This window comes from Marmota monax, unplaced genomic scaffold (assembly GCF_021218885.2).
Source record: "Marmota monax isolate L192 unplaced genomic scaffold, Marmota_monax_Labrador192_F-V1.1 WCK01_AAM20220418_F8-fsc00052, whole genome shotgun sequence".
NCBI classification, from domain to species: domain Eukaryota; kingdom Metazoa; phylum Chordata; class Mammalia; order Rodentia; family Sciuridae; genus Marmota; species Marmota monax.
The window spans coordinates 7,818,385-7,835,820 of NW_026693473.1; the positions used below are offsets into that span (position 1 = coordinate 7,818,385).

Sequence of the window (17,436 nt, forward strand, 5' to 3'; positions counted from 1 at the left end):
GGCCGAGAGGAACAGCCAGCGAGCTGGGCGTGCGCCCCTGCTTCGTGCCCTCAACCCGCATGGCGGAGCCACCGGCTCGCCTCGAGGAGGCTGGGCGAGTCGGGCGGTTTCGGCGCCCGCACTGAGCCGCGGGGGAGGGGCAGGGGACGCCCGTGCAGCCGGTGCTTCTGCCCTCAGTGAGGCGGGGCGCGCAGCGGACGCCCCCGGGCAGGGGCGGGAGTGGTGGAGGCGCCGGCGGTTGGCCCTGAAAGGGGCGGTGAGCGAGCTGCTCCGGTCTCAAGGCGAGGCTTGGCCTCCCGCGCCGAGACGGGGGGAAGCGGCGGAGGCGGCGGCCCTCGGGCCGGCTGGTGAGGTGATGGCGGCGCCGGGCTCGGGGGCTGGGGCAGCCTCGGGCGGCGCTGGCTGTAGCGGTGGCGGCGCGGGCGCGGGCGCGGGCGCGGGCTCCGGGTCCGCGGGGCTCGGGGGCCGGCTGCCCAGCCGGGTGCTGGAGTTGGTGTTCTCCTACCTGGAGCTGTCGGAGCTGCGGAGCTGCGCCCTGGTGTGCAAGCACTGGTACCGTTGCCTACACGGCGATGAGAACAGCGAGGTGTGGCGGAGCCTGTGCGCCCGCAGCTTGGCAGAAGAGGCTCTGCGCACGGACATCCTCTGCAACCTGCCCAGCTACAAGGCCAAGGTGAGGGAACCCCGGGTCACACTACTGCCCTTAGTCCAGTCTTGCGCGCTGCTCTCTGTGCTACCTTTAAGCTTCTGAGTCAGACGCCTTGTCTCACCATCCCGCCTTTCCACCGCTCCTTCCTCACATTCCCCCTCCATAAAGATCCTCTTTTCTTTTGGATTGAAGTTGTGCTTCTTAACCCACCCGACTTTCGTGTCCACTTTTAAAAAAGAGTGGATGGTTTCCCACCACTTGTATCAATCACTCGTTCTACTTTCAACCCTCTTTCCTCTTAAGGACGGACCGCCAACTATTGTACCTTAAAATACTCTGATCTTAATTTTCTCCTTGGTCTCCATATAGACTTTTATAAGATAATTTTGCTTTAATATGGGCTTAGTGTCTGAGATCTTTGCATTCATTTAATCTCTTCCAAGCTCTGATTTATAATCACATTTTCTTTATCCTTCTTCCGTTGAATTTCCAGCTTACAAGTGTGGTCCTAGGTACACTGCTAACTAAAGACACAGAACATCCTTCCTTCCGCACCAGATAATTGTCCTAATACTGCCTTGTGCTACTGTTATTGACTTCTTCCTTGCTAACTTTTTCATAGTTCTACCTTGATGTTTCTCATCTGTTCCATTTGTCATCTAACATGCCGGTTCCAGTTTTTGCTGCTTCCTTTTCTTCCCCCTAGATTCTTGTCTATATTCCTGTCACCTTCATAATAGAAAATAAAAATGCCAAGTAACAGGTTGTGGTAGGGCCCCGAGGTTTCTACAGGACTTATAAACAAGGGATCCAGAGATGGATAGCAGCTTTTTCTTTTCATTTTCTTTCTTCTTATTATTTTTTCTTCCTGATACTGGAGATTGAACCCAGGGGTGCACCACTTCCAACCTACATTTTCTAGCCCTTTTAATTTTTTTGTATTTTGGGACAGAGTCTTGTTAAGTTGCTGAGGCTGGTCTCATACCGTAATTCTCCTGTGTCAGCCTCCGGAGTAGCTGGAATTATAGGCAAATAAGAGAGTGCAGAAGATTGCAATTCTGTTATACTTTGCCTGATAAATGTATGAGTTTCATGAGTGGTTTTTTGTTTTTAATTTTTAAAGTTTTTCTCATAGAGTTTATTTTTGCTTATATTAAATTAAGATTTTTTGATAATTTACTTCTAATAGATATGTATCTTACAAATATTAGATAATGTGTTCATGTGAGTCAAGCTTCAATGAAAGCACAATGATATAAAGCTAGGTCTTCCCTTGGGCCCTTTCTTGAAGCCACCCAGTTCCCCTCCTTGGAGACAACCTGTGTTACTATTTGGTTTGTATTCTTCATGCATTTAGGTATTCCAGGCTTGTACTACTAATCATAGGTTCTTTTAGATGTTACGGGACCATTTTTAATGTCTTAAGGATGAAAGATTAGTTCAGAAGAAGTCAGATATGTCTACTAGGGAAGTCATTGAGTAGAAAATTGGAGGTTTGAAGTTGAGGTTTGATTGAGCCGAATTTTAAAGATGAGATGGATTTGGATATCCTATGAGGAGGAATTATTTTTAACAGAAGGTAAACAAGAGGAAATCAGAGGTACCATGTTTAATTTTGCAGATGTAATGGTGAATAAAAATACCCCACAAACTCAGAAAGGGGGGAATCTCATGAAAATCAAAAGGAGATCAGTTTAATAGAGGAAAGGGAGCAGGCAGTGGGGAGGGGAGGAAAGGAGAAGTACAAGGGAGTGATACTGGCTAAATTATATTGCTGTATTGTGTCCATGTATAAATAATGTAACAATAAATCCTACCATTATGTATAAATATAATTTACCAATAAAAAATGTGGAGGGAAAGAAGTTATGATAAAATTAGGGGAGGGGGGAATAAAAACAGAATCTTTAAAAAAAAAAAAAAGCAAACTCTTATGAATGCCTTGTCTTATGGGGGAATGAATATAAACTGCATTTGATAAGTACCATGAAGGAGAGACACATGGAGTTCTGAGATTCAGTTATGGGAGAATTTGACATAGGTCGGAGGTCAGGGAATGCTTTCTTCATAGGAAGTGATGCATGAACTGAGATCTGAAGGATAAAGATAAATAGGCCAAGGGGAGAGAGAAGAGCCATTTAAGAGAATCTGATGAGTATAAGGGACAGAAAATATATGTCTATGTGGCTGGAGCATAGAGAGCAAGCTGGTTTGAGATAAGATGGAAGAAGTGGACTGGGGCCAGACTATAGGGAAGCCATTTCAAATTGTAATCAGGAGGAATTTAGGGATATGGGGGTTAGTGTTATGATTATTTTGCATTTTTAGGAGATATTTCTGACATTACTGTGTAGGAGAGGTAGGTGGGGGGACCTTAGAGATATGGTAGACAAAAAATTAGAAAGTAGATAGTGAAGGAGATGGAGTGAAATTAATAGGTTTAGGAAGGTAAATCTGCAGAATTTGGCAATAGATTTGAAACGGATGAGAAAGAGGGAGGTGCCAAGGATGACTCTTAGGTATCTGGCTTACATAATATGGGAATAACTTTGGCTAGGTTTAGAGGACTGGAAACAAACAAGTTCATTTGGGGTAGATTAGAATTTATGGTGTTTTTGAGAAATCAGCAATAACAGATAGGTAGCTGTTAAAGACTCGAGCCTAGAGTAAATGTCTAGGTTAAAAATATAAAACAGTTCAGTTATATTGAATGAATGAATGAAGAGGAATATGATTATAAACATAAGCTGGACTGGGTATATCATGAAATGAGCCTTTTGAAATATAGCTTTCAGTATATTGTTTGAACTTTGTTCTATAGTTGGAAAACCCATAGAAGTTTGACTGGAAGAGTGACAAAATAAAAGCTGTGCTTTAAAGAGACTAGGCCATGGGCACAATGTCACATGCCTATACTCAGGAGGCTGAGGCAGGAGGATTACAAGTTCAAGATGAGCCTGGGCAACTTAGACCCTGTCTCAAAATAAAAAGGGCTGGGGTATAACTTAGTGGTAGAGTGTCACTGGGTTCAATCCCCAGTACCACAAAAATAAAGACAGGGGGCCATAAGATGAACTGAAGAGGGCAGAGGTTAATGATATACCAGAAATACAGTAAGAGGAAAGAAGTAGATGACTGGGAGAGCTATCATAAACAACAAATCCATGTAGATGGGCAGCTAACTGGGTGAGTGGGGTAAGGAGCAGAGTCAAATAGAATTTCTGAGGAGCCTGAATAACTCGGAAAGGATTGAAACAGATTTGGGATAACGTACAATTGAAAAGTATTAAAAGTTTGTCGGTCTATTTGGTTTTCTCTTTCTTTTGTTTTTTTTCTTTTCCTTTTTTAAATTTGCTTGTTTGTTTGCTGTGAATCAAACTCAGGCCTCATGCATGCTTGGCACATGGTCTGCCAACACATCTAATCCCAGCAGTTTTCTTTCTTTTTTAAATTTTGTTCTTTTTAGATAGGAGTTTTCTTTTTAAAAATTCATGTTTTACATGTCACCAAATAGCATTAGTTAGTCCCATAATACTTGTCATCTGATTGTCTAGATTTCAGATTTAAACTAGGTCTTAAAGCTATTTACTATAATGTAAAATCCAAGTTGTTATGAGACTGAGACAGAAGTTATGGATTGTTTTATTTGGTATTTTTCCATTTCATCTGGATTTTTTCAGTATCCATTTCTGTTAGACACAATATAATGATACCGTTAATCACTTCTAAAAAGAAAATAATTTTCTTAATATAAAATATGCAGTGTTCTAATTTCTGATTCTCAAATTTTATTATTATGGTTTATTTAATTTATATAAGGCTATCATGGCAAACTCTTAATTGTGTCTCTTTAGGCTGTTTTAGTATACAGATAGACTCTGCATCTTTTCTTTTTTTTTAATATATATATATTTTTTAGTTGTAGTTGGGCACAATACCTTTATTCCATTCATTTATTTTTATGTAGTGCTGAGGATCGAACCCAGGGCCCCTGTGCATGCTAGGCGACTGCTCTACCGCTGAGCCGCAATCCCAGCCCCATGCATCTTAACATCTCATCCCTGCAACTTCTTTGTCATGAGACTGGATTTTGCTGATTTCATGGTGTTGTTTAGCGTGTTCTTCTGTCCCCCATATTTACTACAGAAATTTGATAAATTTAGATTAGATTTTTTTGGCAAGATACTTTTACTAGAATCAAGTGGTTAGAGGTATGTTAGAAAGTAAAATCTATATAATTAAGTGTTGTATGATATAGACAATGGTGGATAGGAATTCAGAAGAGAAATAAAGAGGTTGGATGGCCTCGGTTAAGAATAGCTTCATGGAGGTGGTGTTAGAGAATATGTAGGAGGAGGCAAGCAGAAAGGATACAAGGAAAGTAGAAAAGGAAATAAGAATCTAATCTGGAGATCTTCAAAAGCTAGGCAGAGGAGCTGTACACCTATAATCCCAGCAACTTGGAATGCTATGGCAGGAAGATCACAAGTTCAAAGTCAGCCTCAGCAATTAAGCAGGGCCCTAAGCAACTTAGTGAGACCTTGTCTCAAAATAAAAAATAAAAAGGCCCTGGGTGTGGCTCAGTGGTTAAGCGCCCCTGGGTTCAATCCCTGGTACCCCACTCCCCTGTGGGAAAAAAAAAAAAAAAGCCAGGCAGAAGAATTTGCAATTGATATGGAACTGTTAAAGGTTATTAACTGGGATGAGATGCAATAAAGATGCTGTTTTAGAAAGACAGGCCTGGAAGAATTCATGGTGAAGGACTGGAGAATTTAAGGGGGCAGAGGAATGGTGGCCAATAAAAAGAATATAGTTGGGGGTCACTACAGTAAAATAGGAAGATGTCACAGAAGTTAGAGGAAGAAGTTATTAATTGATCAGTATGACAAAGAGAATAAAGATAGAAAAAAAGCAGCTGGAATTTGTGAGACTTGAAGAATAAGCATAGGGAAATATTAATTTAAAAAAATTTTTTTTTGGTTGTGGGGATTGAACCCAGGGGTACTTAACCACTGAACCACATCCCCAGTCCTTTTAATTATTATTATTATTATTATTATTTATTTATTTTTTTTTTTTTTTGAGACAAGGTCTTCCTAAGTTGCCGAGAGCCTCTATAAATTGCTGAGGCTGGCTTTGAACTTGCAGTCCTCTGGCTTCAACCTCCCAAGTCACTGGGATTACAAGCGTGTGCCACTGAGCCCTGCTAAATATTTTATAATGAGGAATTATTTTGCTTGATGTTATTCTCTTGAGTGATTGAGATAATGCTTGTGAGGGGACATTTTCTTTCCTTATTTACTTTTACTTCTGATCTTTTAGGTGCTCACAAGTATATAATAATGGTCAAGATAGGGAAAACATTAAGACTACATCTGTTTTACAGCCTCCTTATGAAAACATGGGGTACCTAAAAGAAGCAGTTTAAAACTGCTGAACAGTGCAACAATGAAACAGTAAAGTACTAGCTAATGGAATTGAACATTTACTGAGGGGACTAGATACCTGATTTCTCTTGGGGGCTCCTGCATTACCTAGCTTTTGACAGGTTTGTGTTTTTAACCCCTGAGTTTGGAGTAAATGACCTTTAAGGTCTTTCATAATGCTGACTGTGACTCTGGTATAGATTTCTCTGGTTAACAAGAACAATAGGTCTATCTTCCATTGCTTTGGGGTAGTTTGAATAAAGAAAGGATTGTAATATTATTTTTATTTTATTTATTGCTGTGCTGAGATTGAACTTAGGGCCTCCCTCATGCTAAATATGTGCTCTAGCACCGAACTACATCCTCATCCAAGAAGGAAAATTTTAAAATAATATAGAAGGCAACTTTTTAAAATTATTAAAATAGGAGGGTTTTTTTTTTTTTTTTTTTTGTAGAGGGGAACTATTTAGAAGAAATTATTTATTTAGAAAAATTTGTAATTACTGAAGGATCCTATTGGTAACTGCTCTTAATGACCATCTCTTTATGAAAAAGTCTACTGTTTTAGATGTTATCTAGGAGATTATTTGATTTGGAAAAATCAGAGTGGTGATGTCTTAGTGTATGAGTAATACCTAGAAAATAAACTGAGGACTTAAGGTAGTTTGTGGCTAGTAAAGTTTTTATAAGTTATAGAGCTGCTATAACTAAGGTCTTTATTTTGTATATTATTTATACATATACACACATGTGTTGACATGCAAATATATGTGTACATGTATTTATGCATAAATATATTTTTACACATTTATATAGACACATATGTTTTATACAAATATGTGTGTGTGGTGCTGGGTATTGAACCCACAGCTTTGCACATGCTAGGCAAATGTTCTATCACTGATCTATATCCCCAGCCCTAAAATATAATTGTTTTCCATGGCATCATTGCTAATATCAAAAAATTTAAAAAAATATTTTTTAGTTGTAGATGGACATAATACCTTTATTTTATTTGTTTATTTTTATGTGGTGCTGGGGATTCAACCCATTGCTTCACGCATGCTAAGCAATTGCTCTACCACTGAGCCACAACCCTAGCCCCTGAAAAAAAATTTTTAAAAATATTTATTTATTTATTTGTGTATGTTTAGTTTTAGGTGGACACATTACTTTGTTTTTATGTGGTGGGGAGGATCGAACCTGGTGCCTCACGCATACTAGGCGAGCGCTCTACCACTGAGCCACAGCCACAGCCCCCCTGAAAAATTTTTTATATAAAAAGATCAAATATAGGCAAAAGCAGAGAAAATAGTTTGAGCTTCCCTATACCATCACCAGGCTTTACCGGTGACCAGTGACAAATCTATGGTCATGTTTACCTCATGCACTCTCCCATTCCTGAGTATTTTAAAGCAACTCTTAGATATCATTTCATCCATAAACATTTCGGTATTATCTCTAATGATATAAGGATTCTTGTAATTTTTTTTAATGTTTCAAGAAGTCCATTTGGAGAAATACTGTAATTTGAAATTTGGTCAGTGATGAAACATTTTGCAGTAATTCTGTTTATGTATTTATGTATAGGTATGTACATATTTATTTTAAGAGACAGGGTTACTGTGGTTCGGTTGCTATATTGCCCATACTGGTCCTGAATTCTTGGGCTCAGTTGATTCTCCCACTGCCTCCCAAGTAGCTGGGACTGTAGGCATGCTCCAGTGTCTGGCTCCAGTTGGTGGGGGAGGTGAATGTATGTTATTAGAGATGGAACCCAGGGTTTCTGTACCACTGAGCTATGTCCCAGCCCTTTTTATTTTTTATTTTAAGAAAGGGTCTTGCTAAATTGCAGAGACTGGCTTCAGACTTGCAATCTCCTGCTTCAGCCTTCAGAGTTGCTGGAATTACAAGCATGTGCTACTATACCACCACACTTTGCATTTGGCAGTTATCTTAATGTTATGCAATGTTTTATATTAGTATCCCATCCTGAAACTTTAGCCATTATTTGGAAATACTTATTATGTTATTTAAAAATATATAAACTTATTTTTTAGAAACATATAGTCTGAAGTTTGGGTACTTCTCAGTGTTTAAGAAAAAACAAATTTCTTTTTCTTTGGTCTATTTCTCATCTTTTTAGGTACGTGCTTTCCAACATGCCTTCAGCACTAATGACTGCTCCAGGAATGTCTATATTAAGAAGAATGGCTTTACTTTGCATCGAAACCCTATCGCTCAGAGCACTGATGGTGCAAGGACCAAGATCGGTTTCAGTGAGGGCCGCCATGCATGGGAAGTGTGGTGGGAGGGCCCTCTGGGCACTGTGGCAGTGATTGGAATTGCTACAAAACGGGCCCCCATGCAGTGCCAAGGTTATGTGGCATTGCTGGGAAGTGACGACCAGAGCTGGGGCTGGAATCTGGTGGACAATAATCTACTACATAATGGGGAAGTCAATGGCAGTTTTCCACAATGCAACAATGCACCAAAATACCAGGTGAGAAACTGTTTTCAGTTGTGGGCCTTTGTCCAGTCACACCTTAATTTGTTTTAGGCTTATAAATTTTTATATAGCAGCTATGTCTTTTCTGGTAATTTTAAAGTAAATGGTATATATGATGTATTTCAATATCTGTTAGTGCATATTCCACCATAAACAACTCATCTTTGTTCTAGATTGAGGATTGGGAAACATTTTCTGTACAAAGTCATAAAGTAAGTATTTTAGGCTTTGCAATCAATACAATCTCTATCACAGCTTTCAACAGTTGTTATAGCACAAATGAGCTGTAGATAATATATGAACAAATGAACATGACTGTGTTCTAATAAGATTTTATTTATGGGCTGCAGGACAGATTTGGCCCAGGGATTATAGTTTGTGAGTTCTTGATCAAGATTTCATCTTTCCTATATCATGGCATATCCAAATTATTGTTTTCTACGTACCTCAGCTCAACAAATGCACCTATATACATACACATGCAAACTCACCCTCTGCTAGCTACTTATTAATCTGTGGATTCAAAGTCCTTGGAGGTGTCAATAATTTCTAGAGACAGACAAGTTCAGACAAACTGCTAGATTTTTTAATTCTTTTCACCTTAGCCTTAAGGCATACTCATTTTATTCTGGAGTCAAAATTATAATTACTATTTCTAAAAGCCTTATTACTATAGATGTGATAGAGTATAAAACACAGTAATCTGATAAGAAATTAGAAGTCTTATGGAACTATAGATTCCATATTTCAGAGCCATGGGTAGCTTGAAATCTGTAGTCTCATTTATGACCTATCAGGCATACTAAAGTAGAAAAACTAAAAATGTATTCCATTTCCTGAGTTATAAAACCTGGAAGTATTTTATTTTATTTTATAGAATTCTTTCCTCATTGTCTTTTTATGTTCTGCAAATACCCTACATAGAAGGGTGTCTGGATTTCATAATCACCAAAGATAAACTCCTGTCACTACCTTTGCAGTAATTTTGTAATGACAGTTCTTCAAGTGTTTTTCAGAGAACATATTCTGTTTGATTTAAATCTTTTTCAATTTACTAACTTGTTTAATTCCCATGTATGACCTATTTTGAGGAATGTTCCATGTGTGCCTAGAAAGAATATAAACTGATGGAATACTCTGTGATAGGTCAGGTTGGTCAATAGGGTTCAAGTCTTCTGTATTGTTACTGATTTTTCTTTTTTTCTGTTCTTATACTGAGAGAAGTACTTAAGTCCTAAACTACACTTGCTACCTTGTTTATTCTTTCCTTTCTGTCAGCTTTACTTCATAGATTTATGGGCTCTGTTATTGGATAAATGTACATTTTTAAATGTTATATCTTTCTGTCTAATTAGTTCTTTTGTAGTCATGAAATGACCTTTGACTTTTCAGATTCCTTTAAATTTGTTTTATCTGGTTTTAATGTAACCTGTCCAGTTTTCTCATGTTTACTATTTTGCAAAGGGCTCCCTGGTGCCCTTTTCTCTCTTGTATTAAAAGTGGGTCTCCTATGTAGCATGTGGTATTGATTTTTATCTAACCCAGTCTCATAATCTCTGCTTTCTAGTGTTTAGTTCATTTATATTTAATGTAATTAATTATTGGACTGCTTGATATTGTCCATGTCTCTGTGTCTGTGAAGTTATGTACACACACATACAGATACACACACACACACACACACGGGCTTGTTTCTCTATGTTCTTTGGATATGCAACATCTTCAAGTTCGTTGCTTCTTTTTTCTGCCATCTCAACTGCTATTGAACGAGGCTACGAGTTTGGGTTATATTATACTCTTTAACTCTAGACTTTTCATTGAATTTCTTTCTTATTTATTTATTTTTGTAACTGGGGATTGAACCCAGGGTTGTTTTTACTAAATTGCTGAGGCTGGCCTCAAGTTTGCTATCCTTCTGTCTCAGAAACCTCCTAAACCGCTGGAATTACAGGAGTGTGTCACCATGCCAAGCTGGTTTCTTTATTTAGAGTTTGTTTTTCTCTTTGAGATTTTCTGCTTATTCACTACTAAGTACTATTTTATTCTTTGGACACATTTAGACTCATTGTTGCTGAGAGACACATTAGAATAGCTACTTTGAAGTCTTTGCCAAATGTAACACATAGGCCTACTTGGAGTCAGTTTCTGCTGACAAACCCCCTACCCTCAACCTCCTTTTCTTTTCCTACAAAGTCTTTTTGTTGTTGTTGTTGAAACTGGAATGTAGATAATATGTTTTATTATTTATAAAACTCTGGAATGTTTTGTTTTTCTAGAAACTTGTTTTATTCTCTGAAGAGTGTAGGTTTTCTTATAATGGTAAGTATTTAATTTACCTGGACTCAAACCATAAACTTGATCTCCCACGTGGTATGAAGTAGCTAATGCTTATTGCCCAGTTTTTTCAAGTTCTAATGTTGTCACCTTTGCTGCTTTTCAGTCTGGTTTCCTGGGGGTTTCCCTGGCTTCTGTAATCCTTGTAGTCTCAAAGGATTTGGGCAGACTTTATTATCAGACCTATGGGCTCACCCTCTCTGTGGTTTTTTTTTTTTTTTTTTGCTTCTGGAGTTCCTTCTTGCAGTTTCCAGTTGCTATGCCATCCTCAAGTTTTATTCACTTCCCTCTGTAGCTAGTAAGACTTACTTTTTGCTTCCTACTCTGTATGCATGGTGTAGCTCAAAGTTGAAGCAAACTTAAAAATTTTAGCAGGATTAATCCTGTCTTCTTAGTCATGTCTTTTGTGAAATATGAGTAACTCTTCGGATTTACATGAGGATTAAATGGCACAATGCAAATGAAATACACAATTACTCAACAAAATATTATTTCCATTTTGTTGTTGTTGGTGTTGTTTTTGTTAGTAACATTGATGGTGATGATTTGGAGGTTCTTAGGTCCACAGAGTAAGATATGAGTTTATTTTATGTTGGGCAAAGGAAAGGAAAAAGCAGACGTTGGTAACTATTGGTGACAGGAAAATGCAGCAAAGGAAAGTAAATGACAATGATAGGAATTATAATCAGGAATTATTAAATTTTGATTTTTTTATTGTAAATATTTGAACTTTCTACCTCTGAATATATAAATGCAACTCTCTTATAGATGCAAACTGTAAAGATGAAATATTCTTCTTTGCTTTTCAAAATGGAGAAAGAAATGAACATATTGAGCTTCCAATTTAGTTAAATAGTCTGAACTCTTATAACTGGACCACAAATTGACTATTCAGTAAAGCCAATTCTAAATTTTTAGAATAATATAGACAGGTTTAATTTTCCATGATTATATAAATTCCACATTGGAACTGATTTGTAAACTTAAGCCTATTGAGTGTTTTACTATAGTGATTTTTTTTTTAAATCATGGTAAAACATACATAGCACATTTATTATTTTAACACTTTGTAAGCAAACAACAATGCAATGTTGTGTAACCACCACTGCTATTTATACCCAAAACATTTTTTGTGATCCCCAACATAAACTCCAAATTCACTAAACAATAACTCCCTATTTTCCCTGCTCCTTAGCCCTTGGTAACCTCCATTCTACCTTCTGTCTCTATTTAATTATTTTAGATATTTTATATAAATGGAATCATATAATATTTATTTTTTTGATGTCTAGCTTATTTAGCATAATGTTTTCATGTTAATCCATGTTGTAGCTGAATAACGTTCTATGTGTGTATATTCAATAGTGATTTGAGAAGGTTATTTATATAGCTTTTGGCAAAATATACCAAGTTACAGATGTTAGTGTTAACTTGCTTAAGAAGCATCTTTAAGCAAAGAATATATAAAATCTGGGGACAGTTCAGGGGGAACATTTAAATTGTTAGTAATTAAATGTGGATCCCATGTTGTCTCAAAAAAGTGATCAGAATAAGCACTTTTGATGAGAATATTGTTCTTCTAGATGTTTCTCTCTGACCAAAAGGTTTCCCTTCTTATTTTTCTAGATAACATTAAAAATATTTTTTTCTTAGTAATATTTTAACTTCTTAATTTGTGTCATGTTTCTTCTGGCTATGCCTTTGGTGTATTTTCTTCTAACCTTTTTAAAAAAATTATTTGATTAATTATTTATTTTTATGTGGTGCTGAGGATTGAACCCAGTGCATTGCACTTGCTAGGCAAGCGCTCTACTCTACCACTGAGCCACAACCCCAGCCCTTCTGACCGTCTTTTGATGTCTTTTTGCAGATAGGAGAAAGAATTCGAGTCATCTTGGACATGGAAGATAAGACTTTAGCTTTTGAACGTGGATATGAGTTCCTGGGGGTTGCCTTTAGAGGACTTCCAAAGGCCTGTTTATATCCAGCAGTTTCTGCTGTATATGGCAACACAGAAGTGACTTTGGTTTACCTTGGAAAACCCTTGGATGGATGACAGTGGCTTTCTTGGGATGAAAGACAGACTGGAGAAGAGATCTACTTGTGGAAAGTAGAATCATGAAGTGACAGTGTCATATGTGCATGTCCAAGAAACATCCTGAAAAACACATGAAATTGTAAACTGGAGAAGCAACTCTATTAACAGATTATCTTAGTGTTTCCTCTTTCCACTGGGCCAGAAAAATCCTCAGGGTTGCAGTTGGTTGAGTGGGCAGTTGACATATGCATGTTGCAACAGATTTTGTCTCTATGTTAGCAATGTGTTATTTCCAACTTTAAAGGTGAGATTTTAGGGACATCCGTAAAAGGGATAAGGATTTTTAAATAATGCGTTTGTGAAAAAGATTGATCCCATCTTACAACTGCCTGTTTTTTCTCCAGTCCCTTTTTTTCCAGCCAGCTTGACTATTAGAAAAGTATGAAACTGGTTGGGTTTTATTTAATATTTTTAATATATTGAGAAGCATGGTCTGCTTGGACTGCACTTCTCTAACAATGAGAAATAAAATTGTGCAGCTATTTTAAGAGTTGTATATACAATATGTGTGTAAAAAAGAACTGTAAAAAAAAAAAAAAGGACAAAGGGTTGCTTTGTTCTATTTCAGTTTCTTAAAAACCACTACATGGTACAAAATCAAAATAACATTTAGGGACAATTGGGTAACTTCAAAGAGGAGGATTTTAAGAGGAGATGTATTGTATTGGCTCATTTGGTCTTACTTTTGATTCAGTTCCCATAACTGTTATAGTCTGTTGTCTGTTGTTGGCTTGTTTTGATTTTTGTTTAGTTAAACCATCAAAATTATAGTTAAGACTCCTCAATCTCCTGGCTAAAGATTGAGGGAAGACAAGTCTATTTCTAATTATTCATATATCAGTAAACATGATCTAAACATAATAATAATATACGTATTTTGGTATCTTTTTTTTTTTTTTTGGCTTTCTGAGAAAGTGTCTCATAACAGAAAACAATGCCATGTGCTCTTACAGTCCTCAAATATGAACGCTATTAGTCATACAACCTAGGAAAAGAATTAATCAGTGATTCTTTTATTTTTAACTTTATAATGCTGTAGATATTAAAGTTTTTTAATTTCATATTGTTTACATCATGTAACAGTCCAAGCCTCAAACTCTTCATTGGGGCTATCAAAAATGTTTACCTACCCATCTGAAACAGTGCCAACCTGAACCCAGGTTAATTTTATTAATCTCATTATAGATAATTGCCCCCATGGGACTTGAAATATAACACCTTGTGCTGAGAACTTCAGGTTGGCAATGTTTTGAAATTTTCATTGGAGGAGAGCTTAACATCCTATTTTGATAAATCTTTTTTTTTTCCTCATTAACACTCTTTTGAATTAACAATCCAACACACATGAGCTGAGATTTTTCTTTTGTTAGAAGAGAAACAAACATCTTTCTGTATGAAAGTATAAATTGTATGGTTTCAGATACATAACAATTAAGGCAAGTGAAATATTTGTACTTTTTAAATTATTGCCGTATGTATAATTTTAAATCTAATAAAACTAGGGACAGCAAGCAGCTTGCTGGGGTTCTTGGGTTGCTCCTTGAGAGTTAAAATTATCAAAATCCCTATGAAGCAGGAGATGTCAGCCATAGAACAAAGATTTGTTATTGTTACCTGAAAGGTTTACAAGTATTAATTGTGCATTTGGTATGTTGTTTGAAACAAAAAAAAAAGATTGTTAAAGATTCTTTTTGATATCCATGTCAAGAAAAAGCTGCCTTGTACAGAGTGAAAGTATATGTTAAATGTATTAGAGAATACAGCTGACACAGGAATTGGTTTTTCTTGGTGTAGAACAACTCAATTGGCTAAGTCTAAATGATTAAAGAGAACTGGTTCAGGATGCAGATTGACTAGCTAGAAAGTGATAAAGACCTTTAAGTACTTGTTGCATTTTCAGGTTGTGATATGGTCAATTCCAAGAGCATCTGCTAAGAATTTTGTTTATAACTTCTATTTTGTCTTGTTAGTAAATGTTCATTTACAACAAAGTTTTGAAGGTGCTTACTGGAAAACAAAAACATGGTTATTCATTCCATATTGAACCTAGAGTCCAATAATTGCCTAAATATTTAACAACAAGCCATTCTTATATCAAAGATTTGAATTCCCAAATATCCCCTTTGCAAGTTTTGTAAAATGGAGTTTCGTAGTTAGCATGAGCATCAGGAGAATAAAGAATCATCATTTATATCCTGATGGATCAATTTGTTACTAGAGACCAGCAGTGACTGTCCAGATGATTAAAACAAACTGCTACCATATTCAAGGAGATCTCTTTTTCATTGTTGCTGAGAGAGCATTTAGGTAGAAGATAGTTGCACCTGAAGATTGAGTATAAATCACTTAAACCAATAGTTCTCAACCTTGCCTGTATTTGGAATCACTTAGGAGTTTGTTTTAAAATATTTATGTTTACCAGGCTCAGGGGCCAAACACCTGTAATCTTGGCAAATTGGGAGAAGGATTGAAAGTGGGAGGCCAGACTCAGCGATTTAGGGTGATTCTGTCTCAAAAAAAAAAAAAAAAAAGGCTGGGAATGTAGCTCAGTGGTAGAGTGCCCTGGGTTCAATCCTCAATACCATAGGAAAATAAAAAATTTATGCTTGGGTCCCATATCCTAAGACACTGATGTTGGTCCAGAATGTGATCTGGCCTAAAGGATATTTTAAAACTTCCTGGTGATTCCAAAAAGCCACCAAGGTTGAGAACCATTATTCTAAAACTCACCTACTTTTCTCATCTGCAAAATAGAAAATTCTTGCTCCCTCCCTTCACTACCTCACAAGGATATTGAGGGTAAAGGAAAAAATAAGGGGAAAGTGCTTGTGCTAAGGATGAAAAGCAAAGTAATATTTGTTCTATTTCAACTGCAACCATGATCAGGAAAAAATGTGTAATTAAATTTACTGTGTTGCCTTGGGTAACTGGGAGCTCACTCTTTGGTTCTTTTAATGAAGTATGCAGATGTGGAAGCAAACATTACCATTACCCATATTCAGACAATGGTCTTCTGTCATACTTGAGATAGACTGTTTTTATTTATCTGATTTTACATAGGAAAGAAAGGACTATCAATAGGTTTAAAGTCTGTAATAATGTTCATTGACTTATAACTCATTAAAATTTTTTATACAAGGAATTTTGTGGTTAATAGATATCATTTCATAGTTGCCATTTACTTTTTCATTATTTTGACTTTTAAATATCAAGCTATTTATTTCATCTTTCATTCTTATTCATATAAGGTAAGGCACCTAAAGCCAAGTAGGTCTTGCCCAGTTGAATATATGAAATCATGGCTTAATGATTAGGCCTCTTCTGCCTTTCACATATGATTTGACTGGGGAGTTTAAAAAATAACAAAACCCTAAACTTTATAGAAATGATTATTAACTTTTAACTTAAGTCCCCAAACTACTGTTTATGTAAACTCTAACTAGTATTTTTTGGCTAATTTTAAGAAATAAACTGTTTGAAGAGATAGAAGCTTAAGGAGTTTTAAATCTTAGTGTTTAAAAGATTACTTTCCAGAAATCAAGACCACCATAGTTGGGACTGTGGTAGATAGGCCCACTTTGAAGCCTTTATTAGGAAGGAAGAGTCCATACCCAAGCCAAATGCAATCCTTATAAAACATTCCTCATTCCCTTTAGCTGAATGTAATCTCTCCTTCCTTGAAATTTTCTTAGTTTTATATGTATCTATACTTAACTCATGCTGTATGACTTTATACTTTGCATAAAATTATTTATATTTATTGATTATTTATTGGTGTCTTAACTCCCTAAACTAGGACAGGGTCTCTGATGGACTCATCTTTGTGTTCACATCTTTAAGCTCAGTAGGCTTACATATATGTTGAGGAACAGAGAAAACTACATAGAAAGACAAAAATTCCTCTACAGTTATAGGATATTTAACAAAAGATAGATGAGAAATTCTTTGTCTTAGTCCAAGTGAAGCAGAAAGGAAAGAGATGCAAATCCAAGGCTAATGAAGAAAAAATAATTATTGTGAATGCATTTTAGCCATTCCCCTTTATTTGTAAATATTGGTAAACTGATTTTTAGTTCTTGGTGTAGATTTCGTATTTGTTCAGAATTGAAACTAGAATTCTGTATTTTAATTTTTTGGAATTATGTTGTTTTGCTTTAGTTTCCTAATAAAAAGTTAAAACAAAGCTTAACCACCTGTGATTGCTTACATTTTGGAAAAGAAAAATTTTATACATTGTTCAGAAAAATTGGGGTGCCTTGTAGCCAAAGGTAGTGAAGAAATTAACCTATAAATTCCATGACTTTTAAAAATAGAATGTTTAGAAGGGAATGTAGACAGGGAACAGTAATTCTGTAGATCTTGTTCCTTGTTGGCACAACCCCAGCTAACAGTTGATTATGTAGGTTGTTTGCCAAGAGTT

General features: G+C 36.5%; 1 protein-coding gene across 1 annotated transcript; it reads left to right on the forward strand.

The window, feature by feature from the left end:
* The first annotated feature begins 29 nt into the window (after positions 1-29).
* Positions 30-16,158, forward strand: Fbxo45 (F-box protein 45). The gene is made up of 3 exons (XM_046457948.2): positions 30-673; positions 8,222-8,578; positions 12,789-16,158. Exons 1-3 carry the CDS (start codon positions 356-358, stop codon positions 12,972-12,974), a joined length of 861 nt encoding a protein of 286 aa, XP_046313904.1. The 5' UTR covers positions 30-355; the 3' UTR covers positions 12,975-16,158.
* The last annotated feature ends 1,278 nt before the right edge of the window (positions 16,159-17,436 follow it).

Excerpts from the sequence above, each read along its gene's own strand:
- Fbxo45 (XM_046457948.2), top strand. The coding sequence starts at position 356 with ATGGCGGCGCCGGGCTCGGGGGCTGGGGCAGCCTCGGGCGGCGCTGGC. Across the intron at positions 674-8,221 it reads TGCCCAGCTACAAGGCCAAG|GTACGTGCTTTCCAACATGC; the intron begins GTGAGGGAACCC and ends TCATCTTTTTAG. Across the intron at positions 8,579-12,788 it reads ACAATGCACCAAAATACCAG|ATAGGAGAAAGAATTCGAGT; the intron begins GTGAGAAACTGT and ends GTCTTTTTGCAG.